Here is a 19,827-nt window from a genome sequence, read left to right on the forward strand (position 1 = left end):
CTCTTGCCTTTCCCACTTTCTTTTGCTGGGTGTCGAGGCAGAACACATGAACTGGTTTTCCCCGAGCTCCAGCACAGCCCCCGTCGTCCCTAGAAGGCTGTCTCCCAAAGGTCACACTATTAAGTCCATGACGCCCTCCCAAAGTCCATGGAACTACATTGTCTGGCTCATGCCTCACACGCATCCCTTCTCCCACCACACCTCCACATTGAGACGTCTATGCAAACACAGTCTTGGGAATTGCCCCAGACCTTTGAGAGCTTCTTAATGTAAATATACAAACTTGCCTAATAACCCTGGGTTAAAAATTATGAATGACCTGAAATAATCTTCACACTGGGATTCATCAGCCCAAATTATGGGTGAAGTTTAAAAATCAACAAATAAATAAAGTGCAAAAAGGAGCAGTCGTGTTGTAGAAAAATTTTCCCAAATCCTTGCATTTAATGTCATTTTCAGTACCTCCTAATACCTCACTAAAGAGAGCATAAGAAATACTGATCACAGATCAGAAAAAAATTAGCTACAGAGGAATTCAGACTGGGGAGAAAAAAAAGGGAATTGTGTTTATTCTCATTAAAAAAAAAATCCCCTAGAATGATATAAAAGAACAAAAGAGATAAAAAGAATAATAGTTTATCTTTTATTATTGTTAATGCTAAGGGTTTTCATTTTAAAGGATGTCAATCCCAAATGGAATAAGTCAGTATAAATTGGATTGAAAAACAGAATAGTCAACACTATTAACAGTGAACAAAGATGTATAAATTCAAAGATTTTTTTCATATGGATAATTGCATTCAAAATTTTGATCCCAATTTTCTAATTCAAATTACTCTACTGAATTTTGGATTATATATGGTTTTGTGTTAAATCTGTGTTTCCTAAATTCTATCTTTTTTGTATAGCACCCATCACATCAGCACTTAGATCTGGATACTTCATGTGCTTTGTATATTATTTTAATGAAGATGATGATGATTGACTGGAGGTTACTTGAAAAATGCACGATAATGACTACAAGATATTTCTCAACCAATTAGATTCTTGGGCCTCATTATTATTCTCTTTGTCTTTATTACATCTTAGACTAAAAATGTAATTACTGTCGTATTTATTTTATAGCCCAACCTTTTCAGGGAAAGGACCCAGATGCTCTAAAGGACATTCATAAAGTCTGGTTCCTTGTATGAAACTGAGTCTATACAGAGTAATGGTTTTTAAAATATCAGACAGTTGTACTTGTTTTGAAATTTTATTTATTCATATATGAGTAAAACTTGCTGAGAGTATTATTTCCTCCCCACCCCCCTTCTCTTGGCTTCTCCTGCTCTGCCCCATGATGCTTCATGAATTGGTGTCACCAGTGCTGTTGTTTGTTCGTTTGTTTGTTTTAATTTGATAAGGGCAGTATGGATAGGAGCAGTTTTTGTTTGCCATAAAAGTGGTATTTTATGTCCATTTGCCTGCTTGTGTCCTGCTGAAATGCACATACTCATAAAGTAATGTATTGATAACTCGTATTGCCAAAGAGAAACTTAACGTGGTGAGATGTTACTTTTCACGCGAGGGTTCCAGATACCTTAAAATCTTGTTGTGCCCTATAATTAAATAATGTTTATTAAGTCCCATTAACTATACATCAAACATATAGTTTCATGGTTTCTATTCATTAGTTTCATTTTGGAATTATGTTTCAATGAATGAGCCTGCTGATAAGCTAGTAAAAAATAAATGTTGGAAGAGGTCAACCTGTCCTCTGAGATTTAAATAAAAATTAGTGTGAGTCCATCTGATATTAAAAGAGAAATCCAATGCCTCCCTAAAATATTTGTGCATTTGGAGGACTTTCTTCTTATAGATATTTATAGCTTTGAGCTTCTACCCCCATTAAATTCTCACTCTCATTTTCCATACTTACGATGCTATAATAGTTTCATTGTGTGCGAAACTTGTTATATGCACTATGTGTTATTTTTCAGAAGTTCATCATCTGAAACATCAAAAATAAGTTAACTATTTTCTGTTTATAAAGTAATAATTATTCTTTTTTAAAAGTTTATTTATTTTTGAGGGAGAGAGAGAGAGAGAGAGGGAGGGAGAGAGTAGGAGAGGGGCAGAGAGAGGGAGACAGAGAATCCCAAGTAGGCTCTGCATCATCAGCACAGAACCCTCCTCGGGGCTCGAACCCACGAACCATGAGATCATGATCTGAGTTGAAATCAAGAGGCAAATGCTTAACTGACTGAGCCACCCAGGCACTCCGATAATTATTCTTTGTAAACAATTTTGAAAATCTAGAATACTATATAGGTGGAAAAAATAACCCCCAGATAATCTTTATTAATGTTTTGGCAATATTCTTTTAAAATTAAAAATGTGCTTGAATTTATTTACTTCATTTCAAAATATTTTAGTTGAAATATAATATACATTAATAAATGTATAACACATTTTCTTGTGCTCCACTCCAAAGTAACCACTATTCTGAATTCTATCACTGTCAATTAGTTTTGCCTATTCTTCGATGTCATATAGATGAAATCTTACAGCGTATACACTTTTGTATCTGGCTTCTTTCATTCAGCATAATGTCCATGGTTCTTTTTTTATTGATGTATATTATACCACTGTATCAGTATTCTACATTCTATCCATTCTCTTGCTGATGTACATTTGAGTTGTTTTCAGTTTGCGGATGGATAGAAGTGCTTCGAGAATTTTGTTTGTGTATTTTTTAAATTTCTCTTGGATCTATACGTAAGAGTAGAAGTTTACTTGCTGTGTCATAGGTAGTTCTGTATTTAGCTTTAACAGATACTGCCATATAGTTTTCCAGTTACTATATTTGTCTAAATTACATATTTTAACTGTGCTGAAAAAAATTGTGTTAGAATTTGTTGAACTAATGCAAGTCTTAATATGTTTTACGTTCTTGAGATGTAAATTTTAATTAATCAATAATTAAGTAATTAGCAATTTCTTACTAACTCTTTTTTCACTATCTTTAAACATCTGATACAGGATACAGATCTTCATGTCTATTACTTTGGATCCTGTATTTGGATATGGAATCTGACTTAGTATTTGAAGTATTTTACATTGTTTATTCTTAGTCTTAGCAATAGTGTGTATATAATCAGTATGATTCATGAGGTAAAGAATAGCTATTAAAAAACTTATGAAGGGAAAAAACTTATGAAGGAAAAGCTTTCATGGTTTCATTTATGGCATGGGAGAATGAGGTAAGAAAATACACTGAATATATATGAATATATGTGAATTCCCTAGAGGGCACATGTGTTTTACACATGCTTCTAGGCACATGGCTAATTAAGGAATAGTGGCTTGAATAGCTAAGCTATTTATTTATTTACATGTTATGAACAGTTCAGATAAATCCAAAATCATGAAAACTTCAAACACATTTTGGCATATTCTCTGCTATTTTATAGTGAGGAGGTGAAAGACTTATTTTAAAAATCTTTCTGATTAGGGGCGCCTGGGTGGCTCAGTAGGTTAAGTGTTTGACTTCGGCTCAGGTCATGATCTCACTGTTCATGAATTCAAGTCCCGCGTTGGGCTCTGTGCTGACAGCTCAGAGCCTGGAGCCTGCTTCAGATTCGGTGTCTCCCTCTCTCTCTGTCCTTTCCCTGCTCATACTGTCTCTCTCTGGCTCTTAAAAAATGAATAAATGCTAAAAAAAAATTAAAAAGATCTTTATGATTATAAAATAATGCATGTTCATTTCTGAGAATTTGGAAAAACTCAGAAAATTATTGTAAAAGAATACAAAATTACCTTAAAGTAACCATCATGAGATGAGTACCATAAATTAAGAGATTTATTTCCTTTAAAAGTTATCTCAGAATTATGTCTGATGTTGGAACAGAAGGGGCCAATTGCTTCTGAGGTGCTGTGAAATGTGTAGAGTAATAAAAATCTGATACTGAAATCATCAAAGATTTTGTGTAGAATGACTAGATTCTCTGTCATTCTCAAGTGACCGATTAGGTGTTTTTCTTCAACTATCAGAATGAACTAAAAATTTAAGGACAGTTGATAGGCTTAGTGCACTGCAATTCTTATCCTTATAGAAGTCCAAATTGCCCCATCTTTAATAGGAGTCTTTTAAATTTGCCTCCTGTACCTTTTTGATATGATTTCAATGGTCTTTGTTAACTTCCTTCTTATCCAATATGAAAAGGTAGTCCCTGAATAAATGTGTTTATCTTACACATTTCTTGTGCTAGACCTGGAATAAGCCTTAGTTTCTTTTAGTGGAAAATAATATTTGAAGAGCACAGTATTGGCCTATGGATGGTTATTCCTCTTGAGTTGTCATTGTATCTAAGCCTTTTTAGTGAGCAGATGTAGGAAAAATTGTATGTATGTGTATGTGTGTGTTAAAAGATAAAATAGATCATAAGTTTATGCTGATTATTTCTAGTTCAAATTCAGAACTACAGAATTTAACTTAACCACTTTTATGTTACGTCTGTATTTTGAGACTTCCTCACTAAGAATCCCAGTACTCACCAACACTCATGATAGAATTAGAATATTCATAATGGCTCGCTTGCTTTATCCCACATTATACAACCAATAGTCTCAGAATAACAATACCAGCACCACCAATAAAAGCAGTTAAATATTTAGGGAGAGGCATCTATGTCCATGCTCTTAAAAATAGCTGCAGTCTACACTATCAGAGCATGCTGTATAGCCACTATACCGTGTACATTCTCCTCTGTAACCTTCATTAATTTTAGTTCTAAAGATAAGCTATATTTAATGTTCATATACCAGTTCTTATATTAATATCTCTCAGATATTTTTGTTCTCTGAGCTTTCTATCTAGTAGGTTTTTCAGAAAGGGCCCATAGGAACAATACACTGTAAATTCTTCCATATTTTTGGCAGTTTGTCTGTGTCTTTTATTCTTGAATGTTAGTTCTGTAGGATAAAAATTCCTTAATTTACATTTTCTTTCTTTGAGTATCCTAAATGTTATTCCAATTTTTTGGTATGAAGTGTTGCTGTCAAAAAGTCTGATACTGAGTTAATTTTCTTTTACTTATAAGGTTCATGTTCTTTTTGCCTAGATGTTCTGATGGTTTTTCCTTGTCTTTATATTTCAGCAATTTTGCTAGACTATGTCTTGATGTTGGTTGATTTTATCAAGTACATGGCATGCTCTTTCTTTAAAAAAATTTTTTTTAAATGTTTATTTGTTTTTGAGAGACAGCACAAGTAGGGGAGGGACAGAGAGAGGGAGACACAGAATCAAAGCAGGTTCCAGGCTTTGGGCTGTCAGCACAGAGCCTGACACGGGGCTTGAACTCATGAACCACAAGATCATGACCTGAGCTGAGGTTGGACGCTTAACCGACTGAGCCACCTAGGCACCCCCATGGCATGCTCTTTCAAAATGTGCTTTCAAGTCACTTTTTATTTCAGTAAAGTTTTCTTGATTTATACTTTTTGGTTTTTTTTTTCTTCTCCAGGACCTCCTACTATCCATATGTTAGATCTTCTTTGCCTCTCTACAATATTTATCAATTTTTCTTGAAACATTTTCATTTCTTTTAATTTAAAAGATTTCCTTCCTCACCATCTATTCTTTTTTTTTGTTTTTTTTAATGTTTATTTAATTTTGAGAGAGAGGGCATGAGTGGGGGAGAGGCAGAAAGGGAGACAGAAAAGCTCAAGCAGGCTCTGCGTTGTCAGCACAGAGCCCAACACAAGGCTTGAACCCATGAACCATGAGATCATGACCTGAGCTGAAACCATGAATCAGATGCATAACCAACTGAGCCATTCAGGCACCCTTCTTGTGTTCATTCTTGTTTGATACATTTCTTTTATTTCTAACTCCTTCCTGAGTTTTATCAACACATTTCTATGTTTTGGTACCTCTGATTTATATTGCTATTTTATGTCATTAGTTGTTTCCTTTTCATAATTTATGTCTAATCTTATTTTCTTAATGTTCTTTTGAAATAATATAGTTTTGATGTGTTTCTGGGCATGTATTTCTGACATGCTTTTATTATCTGTAAAGATTTATTCTGCCTTTTATTATTTTCATATAATAACTTTGTATGGGATTTGGCTATGATAATTTTGTTTTCCAATTTGTTATGTGAAAATAGTTTTCTTGAACTTGGTTCAGTAAGGACGCTTGGTTTAGACAGCTTTTCGAATTTCACGGAGATACTCTTTTATTGTCTTCATGCGTTTAAAACAATATGGCAGTTTACTTTCCTCAGATTTCCAATCTTTGTCCTCTCCTCATTTTTATCCAGACCTTCTCTTTCAACATCTTTGTTGTCTCTGACCTGCTCAATTTTGATTCCATTCCCGTGAGCATGGAGTCCTCCCTTGGGAGAGAGCCCTGGTTTGTAAGATTTATTTGAGTGGGCACAAGCTTTACCCTCAAATTGGTCTCCCGTATTTCACTGTTGGCAATTTTGGATCTCTGTTCTTCTCAGAAGCCTCAGATATCCTGTTGCAACTCTTTGCTTGTTCCCACACATATGCTGACATAGGGCATGTCTTGTGGTGGTTAATGATTTTCTCCCCCTAACATTTGGGATTGAAGGGATGCCTTGCCACCTAATTTTGTTATAAATATTGTTCCTGGGATTTTGATTTTGAAGTACAGTTACTCGGTTTTTATGTGGGAAATGGAAATATCTAAAATCTATGCTTCCGTTACCACTTCTATTTTCCCAGAATTCTCAAATTCCTTTTAAAACACTCCGGCTCACTTACCATGGCCCTTCATCTTTGCATCTAGGAGTAAACTGACGGAAAAAACATGTGAACGAGACAGTGTACCCTGTATGTGTATGTACATGTGGGTTTATTTGGGGAAGTGAGGTACAGCTGCTGACAATGTGGCAATATATGGATATAGGTGCATCCTAAAAGTTCAATGTTTTGACTTTGCACATTTTGACCATGGGAAGTTTTCCCTTTGGTTTGTGGCATCGCATTGTTTGTAGAACCAGTCTTTATTTTCGAATGTATTTTTGTCTCTTGGAATGACACGGACACTACAACGTTGCTAATTACCCTGTGAGGGGTTAGTTTGTCTACAACTATTTTGTTCCCCCCTAGAATCCACAGCTCTACAGATTCTGGGGAATATTGTGCTTTAAGCTGTCCTTGGAATATTTTTGTTGGCCACATACTTCAGTTCACTTTTTGGTATGGGCCCACATAGGCCCAGTATCATTTCCAGGCTTCTTGAACAATTTCCTTTTGTCACTTACCAACCTCTTGGTAAGCTATTGATCTTGAAATCTAATAGTCAAAAGCTTGGGACAATAGAAGAGTTGCTTTTAATTGAAGACAAATTTCTATTAATGTTAGCAGAAATTATCCTCCTTTTCTACTTATGCCATCATCTATTTGTGATTGGTTATCATGGCAACTGAAAACTGAATTATACAAAAATGCAACTTACTAATGGTTCCATCAGGATGCAGATTTTATACTTTTCAAATTTAACAGTAAAGTTTTTGAAGTTCAAAAACAGATATGGTAGAGCATACAAACTCAAAAAATAGTTAAAACATTTTCTATGTGTAAGGTATATAGACTATAGTTTGTGATATGAAGGGTTGGAAATTAAATGCCTACAATGGTCAGAGAGGTATTAAATGTAGACAAGACCAAGTGTAATCAACAGGGGTTGTTGGAGACTAAAGTTACCTAGAGAGAATTTAATTTTTCAGTGTTATTCTTTATTTTTGAGAGAGAGCAAGAGAGCGCACACGCGCAAGCTGGGGAGGGGGCAGATGATCCAAAGCAGGCTTGCTCTGACAGCAGGGAGCCGAGCCCAGCCCGATGCTGCATGCAGGTCTCAAACTCATGAACTGTGAGATCATGACCTGAGTCAAAGTTGGATGCTCAACAAACTGAGCCACCCAGGTGCCCCTAGAGAGAATTGAATTTAAATGTTTATAAGGTACTGTGAATATAACAAAAAAAAATGCCTGTGTGTGTGTGTGTGTGTGTGTAAATATATACCGTGTATGACTGTAAGTTTGTGACACTTGATTCAGTGTGAAATAGGTTTATGTAAAATTCTATTGAATTGATTAACCAATTTATCAGTATAATAAAAGAGCCTTAGAAAATTATAGATGAATTATTTTAAAACAAAAGCTTCCCATAGAAACTCAAGAAAACTCAGAAACGTTTAGAAGAGTAAGTGAATGGACACACTTTTTATAGAAAAAATATATACTTTATTTTCAACTAGAAAGGTGCAAACATGTAACTTTTGGTCACATTCTCAACAAATAAACTGTCCAAAAAACAGTCATAGTCAAGGTAGAAACAAATGCTTCCAGGTGGAAAAACTGATCATCTATACAGAGCCACTCATTTTTTTTTAATAAAGGCTACTTGTTCATTAAAACAAGGCTACCACATTTTCAACTGACAAATTAGACTTCTAAGGACATCACTGCCTCATATTCAGTAAACAATCTGTTTTGATGGAGTATCACTCTGACCAGAATTTCCATTTGAATATCCATTTCATGCTTTGAATTATCAGATAAGCTTTCCATCCTACCTATGGTGTTCAGAATTGAGGCTAACATTTGAAATATCAAAGCATAAAAACATAAACAAAAAGGCACAAACAACTTTAAATTAACTTAGATAACTGTACAAATATATATATATATTTATATATATATATATATATACACACACACACACAATATTTACAGTGTCAATAAAAAAAAAATCTGGCTTGTTACAGGCAAATTAGCTTGCCACAAGCTGTCCAGTCTAATAGACAGGATTCTGATTCCTGAACAGTGTCATTCAAATCAGAATGTCAGAGCTGAATCTGCTGTTCTGACTTAAAGAAGAACTTGACCCAGCCTCATGAAGGCTGGAGGACACACATCCTAGCCGTTGCTGGAGCTACAGTAGGCAGGTCAGTGAGCATGCTAAAATTTTCCTTCTCAATCACACTCCAAAGAGCAGGCCCCTACCACTTTAAGGTGACAAATCGTTTCTACAGGTGCCCCCCCCACCCCCCACTGCTCCTCAAGCCACACCTTAGTCTACATTCTGGTGCTCTGTGCTAATGTAGTCCCCCCACCCCGGTCAAGTCTTAACTTTCTTCAAACCAGTGTCTGGGTTGATAAGACTCTTTTGTTTGAATGTCACATGGCACAATATTTTGAATTCGGTGGGACTGTTTCTCTCCCCCAGTTAGAAAAACAGATTTAAATAACTTGTACTACTGAAATCATGTTTACACAAAAAAATGAGATGTGAATCAGTTCAAGTTATAGCCTAATGAGTTAATGTCTCTCACACTCTCTGGCTTTAGGCCATGTCTCCATACATCTTCCTGTAGTACAGGGACTCAAAGATGTCGTTGTCTCCAGGACAGTTGTAATGGCAGGCACAGGTCTTGATGAACATCATACTCTTCTTCATGAGCTCCCCGTCGGGGCACTTGAACTCCACAGGCAGAGTCGTGGTTCTGTGTGGGGTGCAGCACCGGCCATCTGTGCACACTCCACAGAACTTAGCCCGGTAAGTCTTCACGCTGGTACAGCCAGAAAGCTCAAACTTGACAGGCTTGGAGATTTTCGGGGTACGGATGCACTTTTTGCCCTTCTAAGGAAGACAAAGCAGAAGAAAAAAAAAATCAATGATTCTCTAAGGGGAGTGGCTTTCTTCAAGCTCTGTGTGTTTTAGCCTTATGTTGTCTGACTTTTGTTTATATTTTGAGGAGAGGAAGTTGGACTCTCACTTGCCAGGTTTCCAAAAATAGACATGGCCTCTCTCGGGATGTCTTGAATTAACTAACCGTGTGGAGAATTTCATAGTGGAAAGCTGGTGGTTTCTATTACACAACAGCCCATTCCAGCAAAACAGCTCAACGGTTAGATATTTTTGGAGATAAAAGGTCTATAATAACAAGGATGGGGAGACCCAACTTTAGTCCTAACGATTATCATTCCATGCAAGTTCGTTAATAGGAGCAGAAAATGTACCTTAATGTTCTCTTCCAGGTCGGCTTCGCAAGGCCTGACCATGCACAGGCGGCTCTGCTTCTCCAGCCTGCAGAAGGCGTTGTCATTGGTAACCCGGGTGGAGATGCCCATCCCACAGGTCTTGGAACAGGCGCTCCACTCTGTGGTCTGGACCAGGCAGTTGGCCCGGATCATAGTTGGGTCTGGGCCAAATGTGTCTTCCAGTCGGTAAGCTGTGAGAGCAGAGCACACAAACACAAGGTAAGACGCCAGGATAAGACATTTCCCCCTGCCCCTGGCAGAGTTAGGAGTCAGCCCCTGGGGGGAGGATCACAACACTGACTTAGAAGGAAGATCCAACTCACCGGCGAGGGCAGGGCCAACCACGGTGTGGTCCTTTCGCTCGTCGCACACCCACTCCTCGCAGCATTTCCCCGGCAGCTTGACCCTCCGCGGGAAGGGGCAGTCAGGGCTGGGCAGGCGGACGTCCATGCTGCACAGGGGCACGCAGCCCACCGCCCCGTCCAGGCAAGTGCACTGGTATTTGCAGCTGCTCTGGAAGGACTCGCCGCTCCGGTACACGGTCCCTCCGAAGACGCAGGGGGCACCATCTTTGGCTGAGGGAGAGGAAGGGAACAAGGGTCAGGCATCGGTGGCGGGAGGCGAGTCGGGGGTGCGCGGGGAGCAGGGCTCCGGGGTGGGGAGGGGCGGCCGGGACACCGCCGGAGGCGGCGCGGGGCGAGGGGCCCGGGCCGCGGCGCTTACCGGTGCACACGCCGATCTTGCGGTTGGCCGGGGAGCCGAAGTCGCAGAAGAGGCCCTTGTGTGGGTCGCAGGGGTCGCGCTCCGTGCACAGCTCGCCCAGCTGCTTGGCGCACACGCGGCAGCAGCCGCAGCCGTCCAGCACGAGGCTGACGCCGGCGGGGCAGCGCGGCGCCGGCGCGGCCGCACACTGGCACGGGCCGCCGCAGTCCTGGCCGGCGGCGGGCTGCGGGGAGGAGGGGGCGGTCAGCGGGCGCACGCCGCTCGGCGCCCCGGGCCTTGCCCCGCCCTGCCCCGCACGCCCCCCCCCAGGCGGCGGCCGCCGCGGGGCTCTCGGCTTACCCGGCCGCAGAGGGCGAACAGGAGCACGAAGGCGCAGCGGACCGGGCCCAGGCCGGCGGCGGACATGGTCTGGCGCTGCGGGCGGGGCGGACGGCGGGCGGAGTGCGGCGGCGGCGGCGGCGGCGGGGTGGGCGCGGCGGTCCCGGCGCTGGATCGCGGGCTCGGGCTGGAGGTGGGTGCCTGGGCGCACCGGGCTGAGGTCTGGGAGCTGTCGGCCGGGGCGGCTGCCGTCGGAGGGAGGCGGTCGGTCGCCGGGGTTGGAGTTGCACTGGCTGCCTCCTCTCAGTGGGAAGAGTTGTTGTGTGAGGCTGAGGCGGGCGGCCCGCGGCTTTTATACGCTCCGGGCGGCCCCGGCTCGCCAATGAGCTGAATGGAGTCCTACACAAACAGGGACATTCCTCGCATTCCTCCCCACCTTCCTGCCTCATCAACTCACACCGGATTGATCCTGACCCCTTGACACTCAGCATTCCTCCCGTCTGAAAAAGCTGGCACACTCTAGCTCACCAGAAAGAAAAAAAAAAAAAAAAGCCTCAGTATTTCCAGTACCAAATAGGATTTTTTCTCCCTTGCTTCTTCGCACCACTCCTGATTTATAGCATTGAAAAACACATCAGCAATTACTATTATTTTTTATACCACTCTCTTCTGTTCCTAACAACTGTGCCCGCTCTATCCACTGACATACATGCTTTTTAGGAGGTAGGTAGCCCAAGAGGCTAACAGTAGGGATTCCTAAAAAATTCGAAAGGGTTTCTTTCCTGATTATTTTTGTAATGATTTTAATTTTAGAGGCTGTCTGTCTTTGAAAACTCTTCAGAGAGCAGAGGAGGAGTTGATTGCTTTTAACCAGCTGGAATCCCCAAGAAGCTTACCTGTAAACTCCAAGTTCCATATTGGAGATGTAGGAATTTGATCATTTGTCACTTGAGATAATGGTTTGGATGCCTATTGCCCGACGAGAAAGAGAACAAAGCCAGGGGTCAGGGTATGGATGCAGTTTTCTGGGGGAGATTTCCAGCACTCTTGCTTTGTTTTCTCTTAATATATGTAACAGTTTTATTGTTGTGGGTATAGGGAGGGAAAGAGATGAATGGGCGTCAGTTTTTCCAGAAAAGTGGGTCTGTTGTCATGTCAGAGCAAATGATTATGTGTTGAGGAGGTAGAGGCTCTGGGTATTGGGAAGAGAGGGGAACCATCCAGGAGAGACAGCAAGAAGCTTGGGGTTTAGTTGGGGTGTTTTAAACACAGTTTGGGTCTTTGAGAAATGAGTGCTTTTTTTTTTAATACTAAAATCTATAATCTTCGAATGTGGATCGGACTTGGTTTGTTGCAGTAAAAAAATCTGATAATATAACAAGAACAGTGTACCCCATTAATATCTGGTTATAAACTTAGAGTGTCTATGTATAATATATTTTAGTGACTCTCCATACATCTGTGAATAGTGATTGTGACTTCTTACTGCCCAAGGAGCCTGCAGCCTAGTGGAGTGAGATCAGGTGAAGGAAACAACAGGTTTTGTCCTCTTTGCTTGTGTGCAGATGCCAAAAACAGCCAATAAAGTCTAAGCACATTTCTGTTTCTTAATATCGCTAGTTAGTTTCACTAAGGACTTAATTAACCATACTTTCATTTAGAATCTATTGATTAACTTCTCCCCACCCTTTTTTTTTGTTTTAATAACTCCAGTTACCATTGTCTGTAAAGAGACAGATTCCAGATCAGGCCATTTTTTTCTACTGTGATGCCACCTCATTTGACCCTAGTGTTACCAATGAGTAAATTCATTTCATTTGCGGATGTTTCACTGTATAGGTTTAAGATCGACATACCTGGTTTTGATGCAGAGACGAGTGTTCGGAAACAACACTATAGATTTATAATTTGAAAACAGCCTGTTTAAACTGGCTGCATTTTTTTTTTTATGTTTCGATTCTTTCTATTGAAAAAGAGCCAAGAAGAAAATAATCACTCCATCTTCAGCATAGACCACATCATCTGTGCACAATTACCTCCCTAAGCAATCCACATGTTGTGCAGCGTAGTTGCATGTCAACAGTGTGAGTGGCCAGCAAGGGGGGGGGGGTGCCTCTGAAGCTCAGGAAGAATTTTCAACATTGTTATTTAATGTTCTTTCCAAGCATTCCTCAAAGAGAGGAGAAGAGGCCTAAAAGTTCCTATTTAAAGACAGAACATTCCAAGTTATGTTAATAGCCACATGTGTATTAAAGGCAACTTAGCCCCCAACTTTCTCTTCCCTCGTGGATGGTTTTAAAAGTCCAAAATATGTGGGAAGCCACAGTGAAATCTTTCAAGACCTAAACCTCGAATTATGGCTACCACTAATGGTTGGAAAGGTGTGGTAGATGGGGAAGGGTAGGGATGTGAAGTTGGAGCCTCACCTGAGGTGGGATGTGGGCTCCGTCTTGTGGCTTGCAGGGTGAGGTAGATGGGAGAATGGTTGGGAATTTTTGAATGCTCTGGAGAGTCTGAGAGCCACCACCAATAGCTTCACGTACAGCAGAGTGGAGACTCTCATTCATGAAAGGGATAAATTGCTGGGCTGGGTTATAGTTGGGTGACCTGGTTTATATTCTTGGAACTGCCATTCACAAATCTGAGGGAAGTCACAAGTAAGAGCTGTATTTCCAAGTTGACCTTATTAAAATGATGATAATGAGAATGTTTTATGTCACAGGATTCAATGATTAATTGCATCAAAGTTCTTAGGGAATTGGTGCTCCCGCCCACCCCCCTCTTTCTTGATTTTCTTTTTTTTCCACAAACGTACTTACTATTCTGCTGGGTTGTTAAAAATACCAAGATGTATTATAAAAAGAATTTGGTTTTACTATAAAATTCACATGGTCCCTCAAAGTCTCAAGAAGTCCATAGTTAGCTCCAAATGGATGGTTTTAATATTGGCTAGGAGAAAAGAAGTATACTGAAGTATATAGAACATGGAGTCTCAGAATAGAAGAATAATGCTGTGCACTATAAGGTTAGGTTGAGGCTTTATGATCACAATTCCTCTGAAGAGCTGAACATAAAAGATTATTAAGAAAGTAACAGACACACACACACACACACACACACACACACACACACACAGAAAGAGAAGACACCCAAGACATTCACAGACTCAAAAGTATGTTTACATTGTGTTATAGGGGCCATCAAGTGCCAGGAAATTCAAAGGGAAAGGCTGACACTGTCCTTAACTTATGCCATGGGATCTGAATTCTTACACTATTATAAATGACTCAGCAAATGTTTGTGTGCACCTGGGCGGTAAAATGGAAATAGTGGCTTCTTATAACTTTGTCCAACTCTGACTTATCCCCTTATCCCCAACCCTTTTGATTGACAGCAGGTTAGAACTGGGAGAAAAAGGTCTTTGAATTTATATGCAAAATGGTTAAAATGCACTAATTTTGCCTTGTAAGCAAGTGTTTATCTAGCAATGTTTTTCAGAGAGGTGTTTTTTTGTTTTTTTGTTTTTTTTTTCTTTTTTTTTTTTTGGTAAAATGAGGCATTCACTAAGCTGGCCACTGAGTCCTGTTTACAGAGCTATATAAGGTACGTGTGTGTCTACTCAGGCATCATTTGTACAGGTCGTTTGGTTAAGTCTTGTAAGATGTTCAGCTGTGGATGTATTACATTCCTTCTCTTATGTTTTTTGTTGTTTTTTTCCCCCCCTAAAAAAAGGTTACTTGATCAGGTATCAGACATAGAGAAAAGCTGGCAGGACTACAGGAAAGTGGCCAGACTTTGGAGTGTTTGTGTACTTAAAGAAGGAATCTTGCACATTTTCAACTTTCAGCCATAGACATTTTCTTATAAGAGCAAGTGGGAGTCTGTGCCAGCCCTCAAAGCGGAAATCAGAGCTCCCAGGGAAACATACTGGAGGAATGTGGCTCAATGCCAAGACCCATACGCAATGCATACACTGAGCTGTCAGATTAATGGGAAGTCTGGCCGTATAAGGGCATCTGGACAGTGAACCAGTTTTTTACCATGGTGGGTGGGGAGTGGGCTTCGGGCGTTTCTAGCATGCCTCAAATTCAGTCAGGTAAATGAATTCCACCAGAAGGATGATGTGCCGGATGGCTTTTTGAGAAATAGTCATAAATATCATCCCCAAAACTTCAGGGACTCTGGCTTGGTTTACATTGCCTTATATTTGCTTAAAGATGAAGGTCAAAGAGAGGGTGTACTCACTGGGAGTTCAGAGGTGGGAAAGAAGTGCGAATGTTTACTATCTAAATTGCATTCATTTCCTCCCTGCTCTTTCCTCCTGATAATTAGTTCTCTGACTTTCTTGGGATATTTTCTAATGCAAAGGTGTTTGTCAAGAATGTAGTCAAGACTGTTCCGTGCGGTCTGTGTTGATGTTTCCCTGTCCATTTACTTGCTTGTAGATGGAGTTGAGGGTTAGGGTGAGAAAGGAAAGGAATTTTTAACAAAATGACATTTTTTTCAGTTTACTACTTGTCTCACTTGTTTTATTAGTTTAATGAAAATCCTGTGCTGCCTCTACTCTGCTTGCATTAATCTGAGATGGTGCTGGAGAATATGGATGCTACTATGGATGGAGATGGGTCTCCGACACTTTTCCTGACATATTAGCAACTCCAATTTATTACAGTTTAGCAACCCTGAGTCTTTACAGCCCTTGTTTTATCAGCTTAAATGGGAAGGGTCTCCTTGGTGATACTTTAGGTGATGAGAGGCAATGTAAAAGAAGGGAGGTAACCGTTCTTTCAAATGTGCCATTTGGGGAAACCAAATCAATAGGTTTAGGAGGAACAGAGCATTGAGACTAGATAACTTGTTTCAAAGAATGGGAGTAAGGGGAAGGATACATATTTTGAAAGGAGAAGTATAAAATAGATAAGTGAATGTGTCCCAAGAGATTCTGCCAAGGTTTGGGGAAGTGGGGCAAACTAAGGCCCCATCAGTTCAGCCTTTGAAATGTGTTCCACCTCCTACCAACAAGCCTGAGCTCCTTCTCACAACTTCAGAGCTCCCTGGAATACAGTGTTTGCTTTTAATTATTTATTTATTTGAGTAATCTCTATACCCAACATGGGGCTCAAACTCAAGAACTTGAGACCACGAGTCAAATGCTCTTCGGACTGAGCCAGCCAGGCACCGCTCTCTGGAGTACATTTCAAAAACCATTAGGTAGGGACTCCTGGGGTGCTCAGTTGGTTAAGTCACCAACTCTTGGTTTGGGCGCAGGTCATGGTCTCACAGTTCGTGAGTTCAAGCCCTGCATCATGCTCCATGTTGACAGTGTGGAGCCTGCTTGGGATTCTCTCTCTCTCTCTCTCTCTCTCTCTCTCTCTCTCTCTCCCCCTCCCTCCCTCCCTCCCTCTGTCTCTCTGCCCTTCCCCTGCTTGTGCTCTCTCTCTCTCTCAAAATAAATAAATAAACTTAAAAAAATAAAAACATTAGATAGGGCTCAGAGGGCTGGCCAGAAGGCTGGAGGTATGAGCTCCATACCTGCCTTTTGCCTGCCATGTGAGCTGAGGGAAGGTCTAGTCCTCTCTGAGCCCAAATTTCCCACCTGTTCAAGGTTATTTTTCAGCCCAAGGACACCATGTTTATGCAAGTACTTTTACATGACATATTAAGATTTTAAATTTACCAATTTCTGTTAGTTCTTCAATGGTTCTTCCTTGCCCTTAAGACTAAGCCCAACTCAGCTTTAATTTTCAAAACCCATCACAGTCTGAGTTTATAACACCATTCAATTTTGCAAGGATTTTAGAGCGTTACAACTCTGTGAGAGCTCAGACAGAATCAAATCCTACTTCTTCATTTTTTAGATTAGATGCTCAGAATTGACAGAGACACTTCACAAAGGAAACTTTTCTGTCTTATGCCCTTACATATCTCCTGTATGGAAGAATTATCACAATCTGTTTCTCTTTTAATCATAGTTTTCGGGATGCATAAAAAAGAATTCTGTACTTAGCTTGTTTTAGTCACATGATGACATCTGCTTCCTTCATTTCCATTTTATAATTTTTGTTCCAGTTTTTTCATGTGGAAGGGAGGTCCAAATAGTCCTCCTTTCTTCAGTGAAAAGCACGTAAGCTACCGCTAATCCTCAAGTAAGAATACAGTGTGTAAATATTAAAGAAAGAACTAAAAATTTATTATTGCCTGTGTCTATGATGTTTTCTGTAGACTTTTTATTTCTCAGAAACCAAGATGGTATTCTTTGGCTTCACATAATGCAACAGACATTTTACATTCTACATACACTTGAATTAACATTTTTCTTTTGTTTCATTTTGCAATGTGGACTGTGCAACCGTGATATTGACAAGCAAGTTTTCAAATTAAACGGTAACTGGTAGCCAGTACATTCTAGAATGCTGAAAACCAAGTTGTTCAAGCTATCCAAAGAGTTTCCAAGATGTTTTCCTCTGTGTGGATTTTCAAGTAACTATACCTATGGGAATCTTATGTTAAAGTCTTAATACATGAATAAGGCTTTCTCAGAAGGTGTCTTACCTTCTAAGTCAGAGTTTACACCATATCCGAAGAAGAAAAGAACACTCAATTTAAACTCTCGACATCATCAGATTTGAAGTAAAAGTGAACTAATGCATTGTTTAATTTGACAGTGGAACGTACAATGCCGTTTTTGTCTGGTCAATTTAACAAGAATGCTACTTAGAGCTTTGCCTGAGTGCCTGGAATGGATGCCCTGTGTGGCTGTGTCACCTTTCATTGAGGTGGAAATTTTAAATTTACAAAGCCCTCTCACAAACGCTGTGTCTCTTCAGCTTCATAACAGCTGTGTGAGGTCTTATCCTCCCATTTTTCAGGTAGGAGAATTGAGGTCCAACCAAGCTTGGTCAGAGGCAGGGACCTGCAAATTTGAATTCAGTCCTTCTAAAGGGAACACACTTGACTCTGCCTCCAAACTCCACTGCATCTTTTCTTCACATTCTATATACAGGGATCTCTGAACACTGTATGTTCTTAAGATAGTTATCTCCAATTTTCTTAAACTCTTAAAGCACACACCCTAGAAAGCATATGAAATAAAGTACTGTGGGTTAACTGGCAGAGTCAGTATAATGCTATGGTCTGAGATAAGCATGAAATATAAAGATAATGATTACTGATCTGCATTAGGAGAGAACCTTGGGCTTAGACAAAGTTGTTGTTGTTGTTGTTTTTTTTTTGACAGTTAAGATTTTTGCGATTTTGCTGTATAGACAGATGTGTTGCTTGTTATCTGCTGATGAACTGAGGTAGCTGAGAAAGGAAAAATGAATCAAGACGATGGGTATGCTTTGGAAGGCTTAATATCAGGGTGTGTACCACTGTGACATCAGCTTCAGCCCACACTGAAAATGTTCAGTCTCTAACTCAGTTCAATCTTGTTTAGACTGAGTCTCAGACCAACCACAGACATCACCAAAGTCTTCTTGAATAATTGCATCATTCACCGATTAGCTACCCTGATGAATAAATATCGCGACAGAGCCTCAGGCCATCAGCATTGAAGCAATATCCACCATAAGTAGATTCGTCACAAGTATCTCTTAATAGACACATTCCGGCATGCTATTGGCATAATGCTTATTTTATGAATTTCATCTTTGGTAAAAAATGCACTTTCCTCAAACTGAATACAGTTTGTATTTCAGGCTTACAGCTTTCCCCTTGTCTCCCTTCACAGTGAAATAATGGGATTTGAATCCTGACTACTTTCATGTTAATGGAATGAGAGCCATGTCATAACTGCACAGACTTGTGGCTAAAGAGTGTTGTCTAGGAATGGCAGGTTTATAACGAGGGACTTTTCTTAGGGACCCATGCACGTACGTGAAAATGAACAACTGTAGGAAAAAGTTGCATATGACTATAGACTTGCTAATGTCTGGACACATTTCACCATTAAGCTATTTCTCACATACAAATGATGAAAGCTGATTTTGTCCACATGAATCTTCTGTGGTGATTTTCATCATTGCTAGCTGCTCTCTGTTTATTCTTCTTGCTCATGTGTGTTGCCCTGCCATTTCCATGTATGGTTGATTCTCTGGACTCTGCTTGTTTTCAGCTCTGTAGGTGAGCAAGCAAACTTCCGGTCCAGCTTCAGAGAGACTTTGAACCAGTTTTATTTTGCAGTAGGGCCGGGCACTGCTACAGCCCAAGTATCCCCTGTTGGCTTTCACTGCTTTCTAGGCAGGCCTCTCCCTCACCAGTCAAGCGGATTTTTCCCAGCTAGCTTCTGGGGGAGCTGCCAGAAGAGGGGCCCCATAGCATGCTGATACCACTTCTGTCTCTCTGGGGTTCTCATCTCACTAAGCTGAAGCCTGACCTAAATCTAAGGGCTCAGGAACTCCAAACTCCTGGATTTCTCATGCATCACATCCAGATTTTGAAGAAGGGAAAATGACTTTATGTTGAGTACAAAGGGCAATCTGGAACCTACTTTGTCTACAGGAAGTAGACTTTTAAGACTGACATGAAGGCAGGTGACCTGAGGCAGCACAAGGCACCAAATGCATTGACAGGTGCATCACCTGGCATCCTTTAGAGACACACTGCTGAGGGTCACTTTGCTTGGGCTTTCTTACTTTTCCTGGCAGTGCTGGTGGGAGGGAAATACTGTTTTCCCATTGAGGCAGTCCAGTATTCAATCAGGCTAGGCCTGGGAGAGCAAAGG

At 40.4% G+C, this 19,827-nt stretch overlaps 1 protein-coding gene and 1 long non-coding RNA gene across 2 annotated transcripts in view; one reads left to right on the top strand and one right to left on the bottom strand.

Annotated features, from left to right (window-relative positions):
* Positions 1 to 8,238: 8,238 nt before the first annotated feature.
* Positions 8,239 to 11,204, bottom strand: CCN2 (cellular communication network factor 2). The gene is made up of 5 exons (XM_042987164.1): positions 11,124 to 11,204; positions 10,785 to 11,007; positions 10,385 to 10,636; positions 10,041 to 10,252; positions 8,239 to 9,660 (listed from the first exon to the last, which is right to left on the bottom strand). Exons 1-5 carry the CDS (start codon positions 11,187 to 11,189, stop codon positions 9,364 to 9,366), a joined length of 1,050 nt encoding a protein of 349 aa, XP_042843098.1. The 5' UTR covers positions 11,190 to 11,204; the 3' UTR covers positions 8,239 to 9,363.
* A 782-nt stretch (positions 11,205 to 11,986) lies between these two features.
* Positions 11,987 to 19,827, top strand: part of LOC122238739 — a 128,713-nt gene continuing 120,872 nt past the window's right edge. Inside the window, exon 1 of the long non-coding RNA XR_006217869.1 lies at positions 11,987 to 12,027. This is a non-coding gene — a long non-coding RNA (uncharacterized LOC122238739). The remainder of the gene's footprint in view (positions 12,028 to 19,827) is intronic.

The sequence above is a fragment of the Panthera tigris genome, chromosome B2 (assembly GCF_018350195.1).
Source record: "Panthera tigris isolate Pti1 chromosome B2, P.tigris_Pti1_mat1.1, whole genome shotgun sequence".
In the NCBI taxonomy this organism is placed as follows: Eukaryota; Metazoa; Chordata; class Mammalia; order Carnivora; family Felidae; genus Panthera; species Panthera tigris.